This window comes from Sus scrofa, chromosome 6 (genome assembly GCF_054392235.1).
Source record: "Sus scrofa isolate SSC_HxYL_T2T_F1_AM1 chromosome 6, Sscrofa_HxYL_maternal_Yorkshire_Landrace_v2.0, whole genome shotgun sequence".
Classification (NCBI taxonomy): domain Eukaryota; kingdom Metazoa; phylum Chordata; class Mammalia; order Artiodactyla; family Suidae; genus Sus; species Sus scrofa.
Window position 1 is genome coordinate 111,137,614 of NC_139388.1, and position 14,983 is coordinate 111,152,596.

General features: G+C 47.7%; 1 protein-coding gene across 7 annotated transcripts in view; it reads left to right on the plus strand.

The window, feature by feature from the left end:
* GREB1L (GREB1 like retinoic acid receptor coactivator) overlaps positions 1-14,983 on the plus strand; it is a 273,839-nt gene that overhangs the window by 238,141 nt on the left and 20,715 nt on the right. For 6 of the 7 annotated variants that reach the window (XM_084964308.1, XM_084964309.1, XM_084964312.1 and 3 more), the window contains 7 exons: positions 658-997; positions 5,757-5,872; positions 6,566-6,810; positions 9,115-9,653; positions 9,785-9,887; positions 13,578-13,733; positions 14,004-14,143. In XM_084964308.1, the coding sequence (XP_084820434.1) occupies positions 658-997; positions 5,757-5,872; positions 6,566-6,810; positions 9,115-9,653; positions 9,785-9,887; positions 13,578-13,733; positions 14,004-14,143 (1,639 nt within the window). Of the gene's footprint in view, positions 1-657; positions 998-1,224; positions 1,387-5,756; positions 5,873-6,565; positions 6,811-9,114; positions 9,654-9,784; positions 9,888-13,577; positions 13,734-14,003; positions 14,144-14,983 lie in introns of those variants that run through there. The other variant, XM_084964314.1, reaches the window with a different exon arrangement.

A 14,983-nucleotide genomic window follows, 5' to 3' on the forward strand; every position in this document is an offset into this window, starting at 1 on the left:
CTCAGGCGATAGAAGGCCGAACCACTAGGGGGTGCTATTTCTCCAGTCAGCCCCGAGTTTTCTCCAGTACCCACATGCATTTTTAAGGAATGATACTGTTATTGCTATGAGTGAAGCCGACCTCGTTAGCAATAATAATTACTTGTTTTATTCCTGATACTCCACAGACATTACATCAGTGTCTCAGTTTCCTTAACTGTACTCTTAAGTATCAGAAATAAGCTAGTAAGCATTCTAACCCAAAGCCACGAGCAAGAAGTTAGGACCCAGGGACGATCCATTATGATTCTGTCAACAGTAAACCGGAGCAGACCAGAGCTTCTCGAAATGTAATATGATACAGATCACCTGCAGACCTTGTCAGACTGTGATTCAGTACATGTGGGATGGGGGGATTTGGCTGGTCTAACAAGCTCCCAGATGTTGCTGGGCGATCCTGCTGGTCCAGGAGAAGCTGGGGTCGCATCTATCCCAACAGGCATTGTGAGCTTGCCTTTTCCTCCTAGCAAGGTGGGCTCCAAGGTCATTCTAGAGCTGGAGCCCACCGCCCATCCCTAACTCCTCCCCCCCCCACGCTTGCTCTGCGTTCCTACCGCAGGGACCTCGCGGTCCCCGCAGGCCCGCCACCCGCATGTTAGTCCCTGTGTTCTGTTGAAGGTACCCCAGGCTGCACAGCATGGTCGTCCGCTGCTACCTTCTCATCCAGCAGTACTCAGAGGCACTGATGGCTCTCACCACCATGGCGTCGCTCCGGGACCACAGCACGCCAGAAACACTCAGCATCATGGATGACCTCCTCAGCTCCCCAGGAAAAAACAAAAGTGGGAAGGGACACATGCTCATTCTCAGGGTGCCCTCCGTGCAGCTGGCGATGCTGGCCAAGGAGCGGCTGCAGGAGGTGCGCGACAAGCTGGGGCTGCAGTACCGCTTCGAGATCATCCTCGGGAACCCAGCCTCTGAACTCAGCGTTGCAACCCACTTTGTGACGCGATTAAAGGTTAGCAAGGGACGGCCGTTTCTCCCTTTCTTTCTATTTTTTAGGACTCCCAGGTAGGTGACTCAGAGGCCTGAGTTTGACAGTTTTGCACCTGTGTCAGTGTGATCTTCAGGACAATATTAAGGCTAAACTAAGGGACACGTTCACCTTCATAGTGTATTAAGAGTCTGTCCAGCCCCCTCTTCAGCACATGCATGCAGTTGGTCTTCCATGCTCTCCAACTGCAGGTACAAAAATTCGATGACCCAATTTCACCCCATGTTTATTGACCTTGTTCAAGATTCATCTAGCCCACGGCCATCTGTTTTCTCAGGAAAAAAAAAAAAAAGGTAAGTTGTTCCTTCGGACCTCTGTGGGGCACGCCTTTAAGTGTCAGCCACTCACTGATTGTTTTCTGTCCATCTAGCCTAGCTGTCTGCTCGTGACAGTTGGTAAAGTATTCTGCTTTCTCTTCAGTGCTCGTGTAGAACTATTCCTGCCCCCTTGCATGTGGATTTCCCAATGGTTTGCTCTTGCTTTGTAATTGCTTTGACCCCAAGGTTTGGGCCAGACTAAGGCACATCCAATCCTCCTGCAGAAGGAATTTTGCATGACTAAGCACCAGCCCCCACCCCCTCAGCCTGGGACACAATGCTTTTCCTGGACCCCCTCCTATCAGGCATGGTGGGCAGGGGAGGATTCCTTAATCAACTAATCTAAGTACCCACCTCATGCCCTGCTCAGATTTTTCTGGGAACTTTTATAATCCAACATGTCTCAGCCATTAGGGAGCATGTAATAAAATACCTGAGTAAACGTAGGTACCATCCTGAGCTAGGTTCTCTATGTCTGGATTAGACCAACATGGTTTCTGCACCTTGCATACCAAACACTGAGCTAAATTTGGTGAAGGAAAACCTAGTGGAGTTCCCATCGTGGCTCAGTGGTTAACGAATACAACTAGGAACCATGAGGTTGTGGGTTCGATCCCTGGCCTCGCTCAGAGGGTTAAGGATCCGGCATTGCTATGAGCTGTGGTGTAGGTCGCAGGCACGGCTCAGATCCCAAGTTGCTGTGACTGTGGCATAGGCTGGCAGCTACAGCTGAAATTCGACCCCTAGCCTGGGAACCTCCATATGTCACAGGTTCAGCCCTAGAAAAGACAAAAAAAAAAAAAAAAAAATTTAAATTAAAAAAAAAGAAAGACCTAGTTTGACACAAATTTTATGAAAAGAAAGCACATAGTCTTAGGGGATGATTATTCCTACCTGGGCTGAAGTTCCCCATCTGAAAAATGAGTTGGACTGTATGATCTCTAAGAGTTCTAATTTGGGGGTTATTATTTAGTGTTCATAAAGCACTTTGCAAATGTAAACCTTCTTATTATAGTCTACTACCTAACTTGAGTAATCCAAAATGCAAACAAAATATCTTGTATAAACTAAATAGGTACTTGAAAAAAATAAATCTGTCTAAAAAATAGAAGCTCCTATATTTAGAGGCACTTGTAACATGTACATTTCACATATGGCTATATAGATACCATGTTCACAATTTTAAGAGTTGTAGACCACCTTACAGCAGAATTCTTGGGATAAATAACAAATGAGAGTCCTAAAACTCTTCTTACAGTATAATTCATTGAGACAATTTGAATAATGATGAGGAATCTGGAAAGGCAGATAGTCAGCACTCCTCTGTGAAGTCTCACACACCTGGTGCGGTGCCAGGAGATGGTCTAAAAGGATGCGCGTCAGCAGGGGCTTCTCTGGCTCGCCACTGACACTCCACAAGTGTGGCTACTTATAGAGTCTTAGATCACTTGTTCAGATCCTTCAGAAGTGCCAGTCTCTAAGTCAGTATGAATCAGTGGGTCCTAAATAATATACCCTTGGGCCAATGTTTGAAAACCACCGTCAAGACCTGAGGTTCTTAGCCTGGCTGCAGGCATATCAGAATCACCCACAGGGTTTCCAGAAGGCTGGGAGTGTGCCATACATGAAGAGGGTCTCAAGCAATTCCTTCTCAAAGGAATTATATCCTATGAGTAGCTGCCAGGCACCAACTACACAAAGAGATTTCCATATTTTCAAAACCCTTTGATCACATCAATCCAGCCTTTTTTATATTCTCTTTTTGTGTGGAAATAAACATTTGAAATCCCTTTGGGATCTTCACCTTCTTAACAAGACTGCCACTTGCCACGTGGTCTCTATTTCACCTGTTCATTATAAATTACCAAATTCCTTTACCGCTGACAAGACGGCACCAGTATGCCTTTTATCTCTAGTCTTGGCTAAAATCCAATGCCTCTTCTTCCATTAAGTGGTCTTTTTTTGATACTTACCTCTATTATCCTTTAGGGATTGGGTTAACTTATAAGTGATAACAAATACTTTGGAAGGATACAAAGTTTAAATCTAAATAAATCAGTTCTTTCAGAAGGTCTGTGAAGCTTTCATTCAATTTCCTTGGCCTTGAACCCCATATTATTCCTGAAGTCAATGCTCGCTCAGTCTTTTGTGTTGTCTTTTTTTTTCATTTTTTTATTTTTTATTTTTTTTATTTTTTTGCCATTTCTTGGGCCGCTCCCATGGCATATGGAGGTTCCCAGGCTAGGGGTCTAATCGGAGCCATAGCCGCCAGCCTATGCCAGAGCCACAGCAACGCAAGATCCAAGCCACGTCTACAACCTACACCACAGCTCATGGCAACGTGGGATCCTCAACCCACTGAGCAAGGCCAGGGATCGAACCCACAACCTCATGGTTCCTAGTCGGATTTGTTAACCACTGAGCCACGATGGGAACTCCTCTTTTGTGTTGCCTTTAATGCCTCAGCAGGAAAATCATCCTGAGGGCATGGCAGATCCTTAGAAGAACGGCAGCCATCCATCATCAGAAGTGGCAATGTGACAGAAAAGCATTTTATAGTGGGTTTAGCTAGCTCTGATCGGTCCAGAGCAAAAGTGGAATTTGTCTAATAATCTTTTGAAAGTAATCTCCTTATAAAACATAATATCTGTTACCCATCATTATAACCCAACCTCATTCTTGCCAGAATCATGAACTATATTCCACAAGACCCCAGTATCAAGGATATCCTAAGTCTAGTGTGAGGACTGAAAAGTAAAATGATTCCTATTTGCAGAATTGTTAGCTTTAAATTACGTCATGTTCTGGTTCCCTTTGACATGAAAATATATGGCAAACCAAATTTGGAGGGATAAACTTTCTTCTAATATCTTAAAAAAATATTTTCTACAGATTGTTTTTCTAAGACATAGAAAGTCTCCCAAACTTTAAACAGATACGAAGATCCTCAGAGTTCTCCTTGGTACACAAATGTATAATGAAAGATTGGACAACAAGGTTCAAGTTGTTCTTCCAGTTTTACAAATTATATGCATTTTGTTTGAAGTACTTATGGGTATATTTATTTCTAAAGATTGGTTTTCCTAGACATCAACAAATCATTAACCAAATTCTGTTATAGCATATCTTGCTTGGTACATTTTTCTTTATCCCATTTTGGTTTTAGCAAAGGAAGTACCAGTCCATTTGAAAATAAAATCATATGCATTACTTAATACCTCACTCCTGAGTCCTTGTTCTCAAAACCATTATCAGAAATGTCAGTTCATTTCTTTCAACTCCTGCTAGAAAGCTAATATGAAACATAGCTGGATGCTACACACTTCATAAATAGCATAAACCACCTTATCTACTTAAGAGATAGTTTGTTTTCTTCCAAAAGAGACAAAAAAATCCTTTCACTTTTGAACATCCTTCAAGTTGGGATTTTCTTTCTCCTCACTGATATATTCATGTTTTCAAAACTGATATTCCATTTATTAAAGATATACATAAGTGTGTATAGGTATATATAGGTTAATGTATATGAAAAGTTGGTTATACATGAAGAGTTTTTTTGAGGTTCTTTTATTAGTCATTTACAACTGAAATGGTCTTTTTCAGTCAGTCAGGCCCAAGAGTCTGTCCTTTATATGAAGAAAGTGTACCTAAGAGCCTTACATCAGGTAGTTTAGGATTTCTGTAAGGTTTGCACCATTGATGGGATATTTCACGTTGTATTTTTCTTTGACATATGTGGCTATGCATGATATATACTAAGATCTCCTGTTTTATCCTATTGAGATAAAAGAAAAAGCCGCATTCTTCTAAAGTGCTTTGTATAAGCTTTTTATTTTTTAAATTTATTTATTTAGTATAGCTGATACAATGCTGTGTTAGTTTCTTCTTAGAGCAGAGTGCCTCAGTTATACATTTATACATTTTTTTCATATTTTCTTGCATTTTGATTTATTAAGGAAAGGTAAGAGGGGTTTTTTGTCTTTTTTTTTTTTTTTTTTTTTAGGGCTGCACCTGTGGCATATGGAGGTTCCCGGGCTAGGGGTCGAATTAGAGCTGTAGCCTCCAGCCTACGTACACCACTGCCACAGCAATGCCAGAGGCCAGATCCAAGCCACATCTGCGACCTATACCACAGCTCATGGCAATACTGGATCCTTAACCCACTGAGTAAGGCCAGGGATCGAACCTGCTTCCTCATGGACACTAGTCAAATTCGTTTCCACTGAGCCATGATGGGAACTCCTGTGTATGCTTTTTAGTAGCAATTAAAATATATGTACACACACCAACACACCTATTGGAAGTCATTGGTGAGCACAGATGTGTAAAATGTCTAGACACAGAAACCTTTAAGAAGGTGGAAACTTAAAGGGTTTTAATTTTATCATATGGGTCCCTTTCTACAGACTTGGAGAGGAAATGAAGCAGAAGAGTGGATCCCTCGGACATACCAAGATCTAGAAGGTCTGCCTTGTATTGTGATCTTAACTGGCAAAGATCCTCTTGGAGAAACCTTTCCCAGGTACAATGGAATCATTAGTTCTCATTTTCCATTAGTTGCCCAGCTGAGCTGATGGTTAAAACTTGGCCGACACTCACCCATTTCATCCACTTGGCAAGTGAGAAGAGAATTGTTTTATTCTGGGATATAAAAATTTAGCCTTCCTTGATCTTTCTTTTGACTTTCCACAGATCACCCAGCAATTTGGGGAATGGAAGGTAGCCACAGATGAGATGTGTTAACCCATCAAAGCAGAGCAGCCAGAGAGGCAGGGAGGAAAAGCATTGCCCCCATGAAGAGTTTTTTGGATGAAATGTCTTGTTAATCTGCTGTTCTCTCAAGGATTAGAGATCACTGGTAGATTGGACGGCAACAGCAGCAATAATCATAACATTCACTGCATGCTTACTATGTGTCAGGCATTGTCCTAACAAAGGCATTGTCCTAAATGCCTTTCCTAGCTCGTGCCATTCATTCCTTACAATAAATGTATCAGTCCGTCACTGTTACTCTATTTTGTATGTAGAGAAAATAAAGTGGCTAGCCAGAGGTCCTAATAGCTAAGAGATGGCAGACCTGAGGTTTAAATCAACCATTACCTGACACAGAAACTCGTGTATTTGACCACTGTGCCGCATCCAGCCAGCTAGGTGCATAGGAACTTTGCATGCACGTCAGGACAGGCTCCCCAAAGGCATCATTACTTTTGTGCAGGTCTTTGAAGTATTGTGACCTCCGGTTAATTGATTCAAGCTATTTAACTCGCACGGCCTTGGAGCAGGAGGTGGGTCTGGCATGCTGCTATGTCTCAAAGGAAGTCGTTCGAGGGCCCACTGCTGCCCTGGACCTTAGTAGCAAGGAGCAAGAGAGAGCCACAGCCAGCGAGAATGACGCCGAGGAGCTGCTGATCGACCTGGAGAGGCCCCAGAGCAATAGCAGTGCTGTCACTGGAACCTCAGGTCAGTACTTCCTTTTCTTTTTCAAGGATCAGAGGCAGGAGTGAGCAGGGGTAGGTGTTTGCAAGCCAGAGGCATCTGCTGACACCATCAAGGCTTTCAGAGCAGCCTCTGGTGCTTCAGGCATCCCGTCCCGACCTCAGTTCCCCAGGAGAGATACTTGGAAAACATGACTGTGAGCAGCTACAAAATACATCCCTGGGGATACAGTTAATGATGAGCATACTAATAGGCTAAATATAATAAATACATAGCATCCTCTCCAGCCACCACCATTTCCCCTAGTCTTTCCCACCCTGATCATCTCACAGATATCATGCATCTAATATTTGCACAAAGGCGTTCTTTTCCTTCCAGATCCTAAAGCTGTAAGTTTGTGCTAATTGGCCTAGTACCTGGCACAAAGTCTGTGTTTGAATGAATGAATGGGTGACTTTTCTAAGTAGTTAGTGGCAAGTGTTTGTACACTGAAGGCTACTCTTGAGCCACTGGTTGACGGGGATGATCCAGCCTGCAGCTTGTCAGCCTCTCATTGTGTTTCTGTGTGGCTAATAGCAATGCCTGGCATCAATTTTCTGATAAATAGTATTAAGCAAATGCACTATTTCCTTTTTTTCTGATTGTGAAAGTTACAATAATAAAGCTTAATATAGAACACTTCAAGAAAATAATGATAGAGAAGAGATTAGAAATGAAAACCTAGAAGTTCCCATTGTGGCTCAGCTGTTAACAAACCCAACTAGAATCCGTGAAGATTTGGGTTCCATCCCTGGCCCCACTCAGTGGGTTAAGGATCTGGTGTTGCCGTGAACTGTGGTGTAGATAGGAGATGTGGCTCGGATCTGGCATTGCTGTGGCTGTGGTGTAGGCTGGCATGTGTAGCTCCAATTCAGCCCCTACCCTAGGAACTTCCATATGCCGTGGGTGCAGCCCTAAAAAGCAAAAAAAAAAAAAAAAAAAAAAATGGAAAAGAAAAAAACCCACAACAAAGGGAACCATCATTTCCTTCTCCCTCATGTTTCCATCCATGATGCACACACGAAAACACACACACATAATTTCATGTCCAAAAGCAGCACCAGTCTTTCTGTTCACTCTGTCAGCCATTATTGGATGGCTCCTTGTGGGAACTGAAGACACAGGTATCTGTCCTTCTGTAAGTGCCCCTTGGCCTGGAGGAGCATGAGGACTGTCCTGCAGGGTCTGCCCAAGTCACCTGAGCAGACAGGTGTCAGGGCTGCACCTCCCCCACCCATCACTATGGCCCCAGAGGGAGCTCTGAGACCACCTCAGAATAAAGGGGAGAGGTTTGGAGGATAGTAAAGGGTAACAGAAGGAAGGGGGACTATCACATCCAGAAGCTTTTAGATACCAGCATCACTGGGGGTGAGGCAAGGAAGATGTGGCTGAAGAGGGTGATGATGATGAGAGTTCACCTTCCCTCCTGTGGCTCTTTAATCAGCCTCACCCCAGGACACTGTGACCCACATGCTGCCCCCCCACACACACACGCACAACTTGGGGCCTCAGGGAGGCTCACTTTCCAGAGTGTTCAGGCATGTGGACTCAAGAGCCATGGAGAGAGAGGCAAGCTGTCACACAAAAGTCAGATGAGCAGCAAAATGGCAGCGTCACTAGCCTCCTGTGACTGGCTGTTCATCTGGGATCTCCCAAGACTGGGATTTGACCCCATGCCATGGGAAGCACCAGTGTGAACCAGAGAGGCCTTCAGTCCTCAATGTAATAAATTTCTGGTTTGTCCTCAAACCTGAGTGGCCAATGGACTAGAGGAAAACCTTTTTGAAGTAAACTGGCCGCATGTGCAGAGATCTCTGGCAAGAGCAACACCTCATGGGGTACGGATGTGCTCCCCACCTCCTACGGAGCCCTTTCCCATGATGCTCTGGGCTTCCATGGAATGGCTGCACCCTGAGGCGGGGGTGGGGGGGTGGTCTCCACAGCCAGAGGCGTGGGGCAGGACACTTGGATTGGAACCAGTGTTGGTCAGGGTCCTGGAACAAATTGGCTGATGTCTAAGTGAGGTACCTGAGAGAGTTTACGAACTGGCGATGTAGAGAGACCGGGCAGGATGAGGAAAGGGGCAAGGAGGTGGCTGGGCCAGCCCAGGGCACACAGCCTGCCAGGCGGCCGTTCCCCTCACGGAGGAGGCCTGGGAGTAAGTGCCCACCTCCCGCCAGTGTCTCCACGGCCAAGCAGAGGAAGCGGGCGGGGGCCTTCTGGACTTTCCCTCCAGTTCAGCATGGGTCACAGGGCGGGCATGCGGTGGCCTTGTCCGTGCTCTTTCAGGCTCCATCATGGAGAACGGAGTGAGCTCCTCCAGCACAGCCGACAAGTCCCAGAAGCAGCCGCCGACCCCCAGCTTCCAGAGCCCAGGCAACAGCGCGGGGCTGGACGAAGGGGTCTCGGCGGGCATCGCGGAGCCTCTGAAGCAGGAGTGCGACTCCCTGGGCCCCCCGATGGCGAGCAGCACCACCTCCAAGCCCTCATCGTCGTCGTCGGGACCCCGCACCCTGCGGTGGCCGGGCCCGCCCGCCGCGCTGCCCCCGATAGTGATCCTGTCCAAGGCGGCCTACAGCCTCCTGGGCTCCCCGAGGGCGGGTAGGCTGCCGGCCTCCGCGGCCCTGCTGCCGCACGCCGACGTGGCCTGGGTCAGCTCGCTGCGGCCGCTCCCGCCCCGGCAGGCCGGCGGCGAGGAGCAGTCGCGCTACTACCGCCAGTGGACCTCGGCCCGGCCGCATCACGCAGACTACAGCAACCAGCCCGACCCCGGCTCGGGCACGCGCGCCTGCCACCCGCGCCGCCTGCTGCTGAGCGGGCCGCCCCAGGTGCGAGGCGCTGCGGGGGGACGTGGGGGGGCGGGGGGACGAGGCCGTCGCCCCGAGGCAGGAGGCCCGCAGGGCCCAGGTGTGAACTCTCTCTTCTCTGTTCCTCCCCCAATTGAACGCATTGCCGTCAGGTGGGAAAGACCGGCTCCTATTTACAGTTCCTCAGGATCCTCTTCCGCATGCTCATCAGGCTCCTGGAGGTGGACGTGTACGACGAGGGGGAGATCAACGCCGGTGAGTCCCGCTCACTCAGACAAGATAGGTAAAACCAGGCAGCGCAGACATGGACCCCACAGCCGGGACGACCCACGGCCTCTTGGAGGTCTACACCCGCTCGTGTGCAGGGTTATTGAGAGGTTAAAAGTCCTGAACCAGCAAATAGTTGTCAGTAAACTGTGGCCACGTTTTTCTCCCCGACGTCGGGGTGGGCCCGGATTCTCTCAGTGTCCAGGAGGACGCCCTGTTAGGTGGGTTCGTTGCTCAGATGGTGAAACGGTTCAGGTTTAAGGTTCAATTGTGGTGTTCAGAGCTTAAGGGGCCAGAGCTGGTTAGTCAGTTGACAGTTTTCCTGTAGGCTCCCAGTGAGGGTATATGGTGGATACTTTAATGAAAGGAAAATTCCGTGAGAACAGAACCCTGGCACCATAAACGACCCCCTCATACTGGTAGTAAGATGCAGGGGCCCAGTACTTGACAGAATATCCCCAGCTTCTCCCACTTTGCCCCCTTCACAGCCCTTCCCTCCGGCTGTCACCTGTGGGGCAGCTCATCTCTGCTGCCCAGCCAGCAAGGCCGGAGAGTGGCTATGAACAGGGGTCAGGCAGCATGAGCCCTGCAGCCAAAGAGAGTGTGGCCTCACGCTTCACCTCTGAGAACAATCTGTGTGCTGGAAGGGAACCAGGAGGGGTGGGTGCAGGGGAGAGAAAGAGTAGAAGTTCGTGCCAGGTTCCTCAAAGACGAGTCCAAAGAGGGGAGAGGCCTTGGCGTCTTCCATCTGATCAGCCCTTGGAAGCCTCCCCTCACTTGTTTTCCTCAGTAGTCAGGCCTACTCTGTGACCAGCCCAAGAGGCTCTTAGTTCAGAGCAAGACTGGGTAAAATTAGCCATATTTAATCATTTTACTGTGGCTTTTGGCTCTACTTCCATTCCTCACAGGTTCACATCAGTGATTCCAGGCACAGACACACACAATCCTATTTCCCCACCCACATCTCCAGGTTGGTGTCCCCAGCTGAGCTGTACTGGGCCCCCAGGCTCACCACAAAGGAAACTCAGGGCTCTAAGAGGGCCTGAAACAGCCAGGCTGCCAGGAGGGGGCTGGTCCTCAATGGCAGAGGCAAAACCAAGCAGACAAGGAGTGAGGGCCCCTCATATTGCTGACTTTACTCCCAGGCTCCTTGGTCCCACAGGAGAGACTCATGGCTTTCTGCTTCGCCTCAGATCCTGCTACAGGCCCTTAAGCTGTGAGAGTCAAACCTGGCTTTGTAATGAGAGGCACTATTAGTTTGGCTTTATTACTCCTCCCTCCCTACTGCAGGTGAAAGAAGTAGTGCTCTGGAGAGACATAAAGATGCCTTTTTTTTTTTTGGTCTTTCTGTCTTTTTGCCATTTCTTGGGCCACCCCCGCAGCATATGGAGGTTCCCAGGCTAGGGGTCTAATTGGAGCTGTAGCCGCCAGCCTACACCACAGCCATAGCAACGCGGGATCCGAGCTGCATCTGCGACCTACACCACAACTCATGGCAATGCTGGATCCTTAACCCACTGAGCAAGGCCAGAGATCGAACCCACAACCTCATGGTTTCTATTCGGATTCGTTAACCACTGAGCCACGATGGGAACTCCGCCTTTTTTTTAATGGCCACACATGCAGCATATTGGAAGTTCCCAGGCCAGGGATCGAATCAGAGCTGCAGCTGCGGGCATACACCAGAGCCATGCCAGATCCTTAACCCACTGAGTGAGCCAGGGATCAAACCCACATCCTCATGGAGATTACATTGGGTCCTTAACCCGCTGAGTCACAATAGGAACTCCAGGATGCCTTTTTAAAAAAAACTAGATCCATCGTGGCGCAGCGGTTAACGAATCCGACAAAGAACCATGGGGCTGCGGGTTCGATCCCTGGCCTTGCTCAGTGGGTTAAGGATCCAGTGTTGCTGTGAGCCGTGGTGTAGATTGCAGACACGGCTCGGATCCCACGTTGCTGTGGCTCTGGTGTAGGCCGGCAGCTACATCTCTGATTTGACCCTGAGCCTGGGAACTTCCATATGCCACAGGAGCAGCCCAAGAAATGGCAAAAAGACATAATAATAAATAAATAACTAGAAAATAAGCTTTAACTTTTAACTGCACACTTTTTTTTTTTTTTTTTTTTTTTTTTTTTGGTCCACACCTGCTTCATGTGGAAGTTCCTGGACCTGGGATCAAACCTGAGCAGACAATTCTGAATCCTTAACCCACAAAGCCACCAGAGAGCTCCAAAATCATACTTTTAAAAAATTTAGGCGTTCCCGTCGTGGCGCAGTGGTTAACAAATCCGACTAGGAACCATGAGGTTGCGGGTTCGGTCCCTGCCCTTGCTCAGTGGGTTAACGATCCGGCGTTGCCGTGAGCTGTGGTGTAGGTTGCAGACTCGGCTCGGATCCCGCGTTGCTGTGGCTCTGGCGTAGGCCGGTGGCTACAGCTCCAATTCAACCCCTAGCCTGGGAACCTCCATATGCCGCGGGAGCGGCCCAAGAAATAGCAACAACAACAACAAAAAATACAAAACACACAAAAAAAAATTTTAATAACTTAAAATGCTCAGGGATATAAAAATAAAAAGTGCTGTGTTTAAAAGGTAATAGCTGTACTTCTAGTCTTGAGGCTTTTGATGGGGGAGGTTTTTTCCATCCTTTCTCCCTTTAAAGGTTGTCTTAAGCTTGATCTTATAGTTTTTTGTTATTAATAACAAATGCCAGAGTTCCCATCGTGGCTCAGAAGTTAATGAACCCGACTAGTATCCATGAGGATGCACGTTCAATCCCTGCCCTTGTTCAGGGAATAAGGATCCAATGTTGCTGTGAGCTGTGGTGTAGGTCGCAAACGTAGCTTGGATCCCATGTTGCTGTGGCTCTGGTGTAGGCCAGTGGCTGCAGCTCCAATTCAACCCCTAGCTTAGGAACCTACATATACTGCAGGTTTGGTCCTAAAAGCCAAAATAAAGACAAATATCTATTGGACACATACCATACCACGTGCCTGCCACCGTCTTAGCACTTCCAATATACCATTGGGAATCCTTACAACAGTCAGGGGACCCTAAGGGGTGAGGGTGCCTGAGGTATGAAATAACAAGGGGTGGGGTCTGGTCTCAAACCCAGGGCCCCAGGTTCTCAGCCTGGATGCGTGTTGGAACCACTTAAGGAGCTTTAAACACCATGACAGGCACTTGGGTCATGAAGGAGATTTGGGGCAGTGTGGCCTGAGCACAGGGTTTTACAAGCTCCAGCTGGTTCTAATATGCAGCACACACTGTAAATCGTGCTCAATGAGCCCCTGAAATCACTTCAGCTGTCAGCGTCTGAGAATCCCACAACTAAAACTCTAAGAATTCAGATCATCTTAAATAAGATTTTAAGGCAATCTGGGGGGCTGGAGTGGGAGACTAGTTGATCTCATAGATGTGAGAGTTTGTGGATGGGGGTGCAGAGGCTGATGATGGGCACCAGTGAGGGCAAGCACCTGCCCCCCTCCCCACAGCAGGGCTCTGAAGGGACAACTCTGGTTCCCACTGCCCTGGACAAGGGAGCTCATTTTCCAGAAAGGCCTTTGTCCCCTCATGTGGGCTTTATGTTTCATAAAACCTTAAGCCCCTGACAGCTGGGGGGAGGGAGGGAGACCAGGCAGTCTGCCTGCTCTGTGCACTTTCTTCTTGTCCTAGATCACAGCGAAAGCAGTGAAGTGAGCCAGTCAGAGGGAGAGCCCTGGCCTGACATCGAGAGCTTCAGTAAAATTCCCTTTGACGTCAGTGTGCACGACCCCAAGTATAGGCTGATGAGCCTGGTCTACACTGAGAAGCTGGCAGGGGTCAAACGAGGTCAGTGCATGTGGAGCCCCAAGGTCAAGGGGAACCTAAGTCAGGGCAGGAGGCCTGGGACATTTTAATCTTGGAGAGCAGCTTCAGTCCTTCTCTTCTGCTTTTCTCTCGTTTTACACACACACGTGATCACCTTTTACTTTTCATACCTTCGTCTCAGGGCATAAGTTACAAAGACCTAGCAAAAGCCCTCCTGGGGAGTGGGGGGACTTTCCAGGTGTAGATCTTCATGCACCTCACGAAAAGGTTGTTTTGCCCCTTTATACACAGAAGCAATAAAGGAATCTAAAGTTGAGGAGCCCCGGAAACGAGAAACTGTGTCCATGATGCTGACCAAGTATGCAGCCTACAACACCTTCCACCACTGCGAGCAGTGCCACCAGTACATGGACTTCACCTCTGCCTCCCAGGTGCAGCCCCCTTGCCCCTGCCTGTTACCTAATGGGGATTTTTATGGAAGAAATAAAAGGTCCCAGTGTCAAGCCCTAGACACTTATGTATGAGATGGGGCATCTTGTTTTTGAGCAAAATGAAGGAAGCAATTGATTAAGATGACTTTAGGCTTATTAGGATTACAGGCAGGAAGAGGGGAAGAGAAAAAGGAACTGATTTGTGTCTTAAGTCCCTTCATCAGAATGGTTACATTCGTCATGTTGAGATTAGAAAGTAGCTGAGGAGTTTCTGCTGTGGCACAACACGATCAGCAGGGTCTTGGGAGCATTGGGATGCAGGTTCGATCCCACACCCAACACAGTGGGTTAGGGACTCAGCACTAGATCTAATCACTGGCCCAGGAACTACATGTGCCTTGGGGTGAACCAAAAAAAAAAACAATAGCTGAGGTGTTTATCTGTGATCCTGAAAAAGCTGGATATTATAGTATGTTTGGTGAAAGGGTCTTCCCCCTCCACTTTGGGTTATTGATGAAAAATGGCACTATTACCTACACACCTGTAGCATGCACCCTTTGAGGTGTGACTAAGTCTGTTGATTTCAACAGACCTAGTTTCACCCTTACTTCAGTGTGGGATGGTTTTGACCACTAAGCATACAGAGGAGTCAGTGTTTGCTCTTTTGTTTGGAGAGAGCTAGGAACATAGAAGGGGAGCAAATACCCCATCGTATTTAGCTTCTTTTGGGCCAGTGCACCTTTAAGCACAGAAGAGGGGAAAGGCCAATGATGATAGTATCCAGCACCTCTTTGGGAAAAAAATTGATGTCACGTTCCCCACTTTATCCTCTTGGCTTTT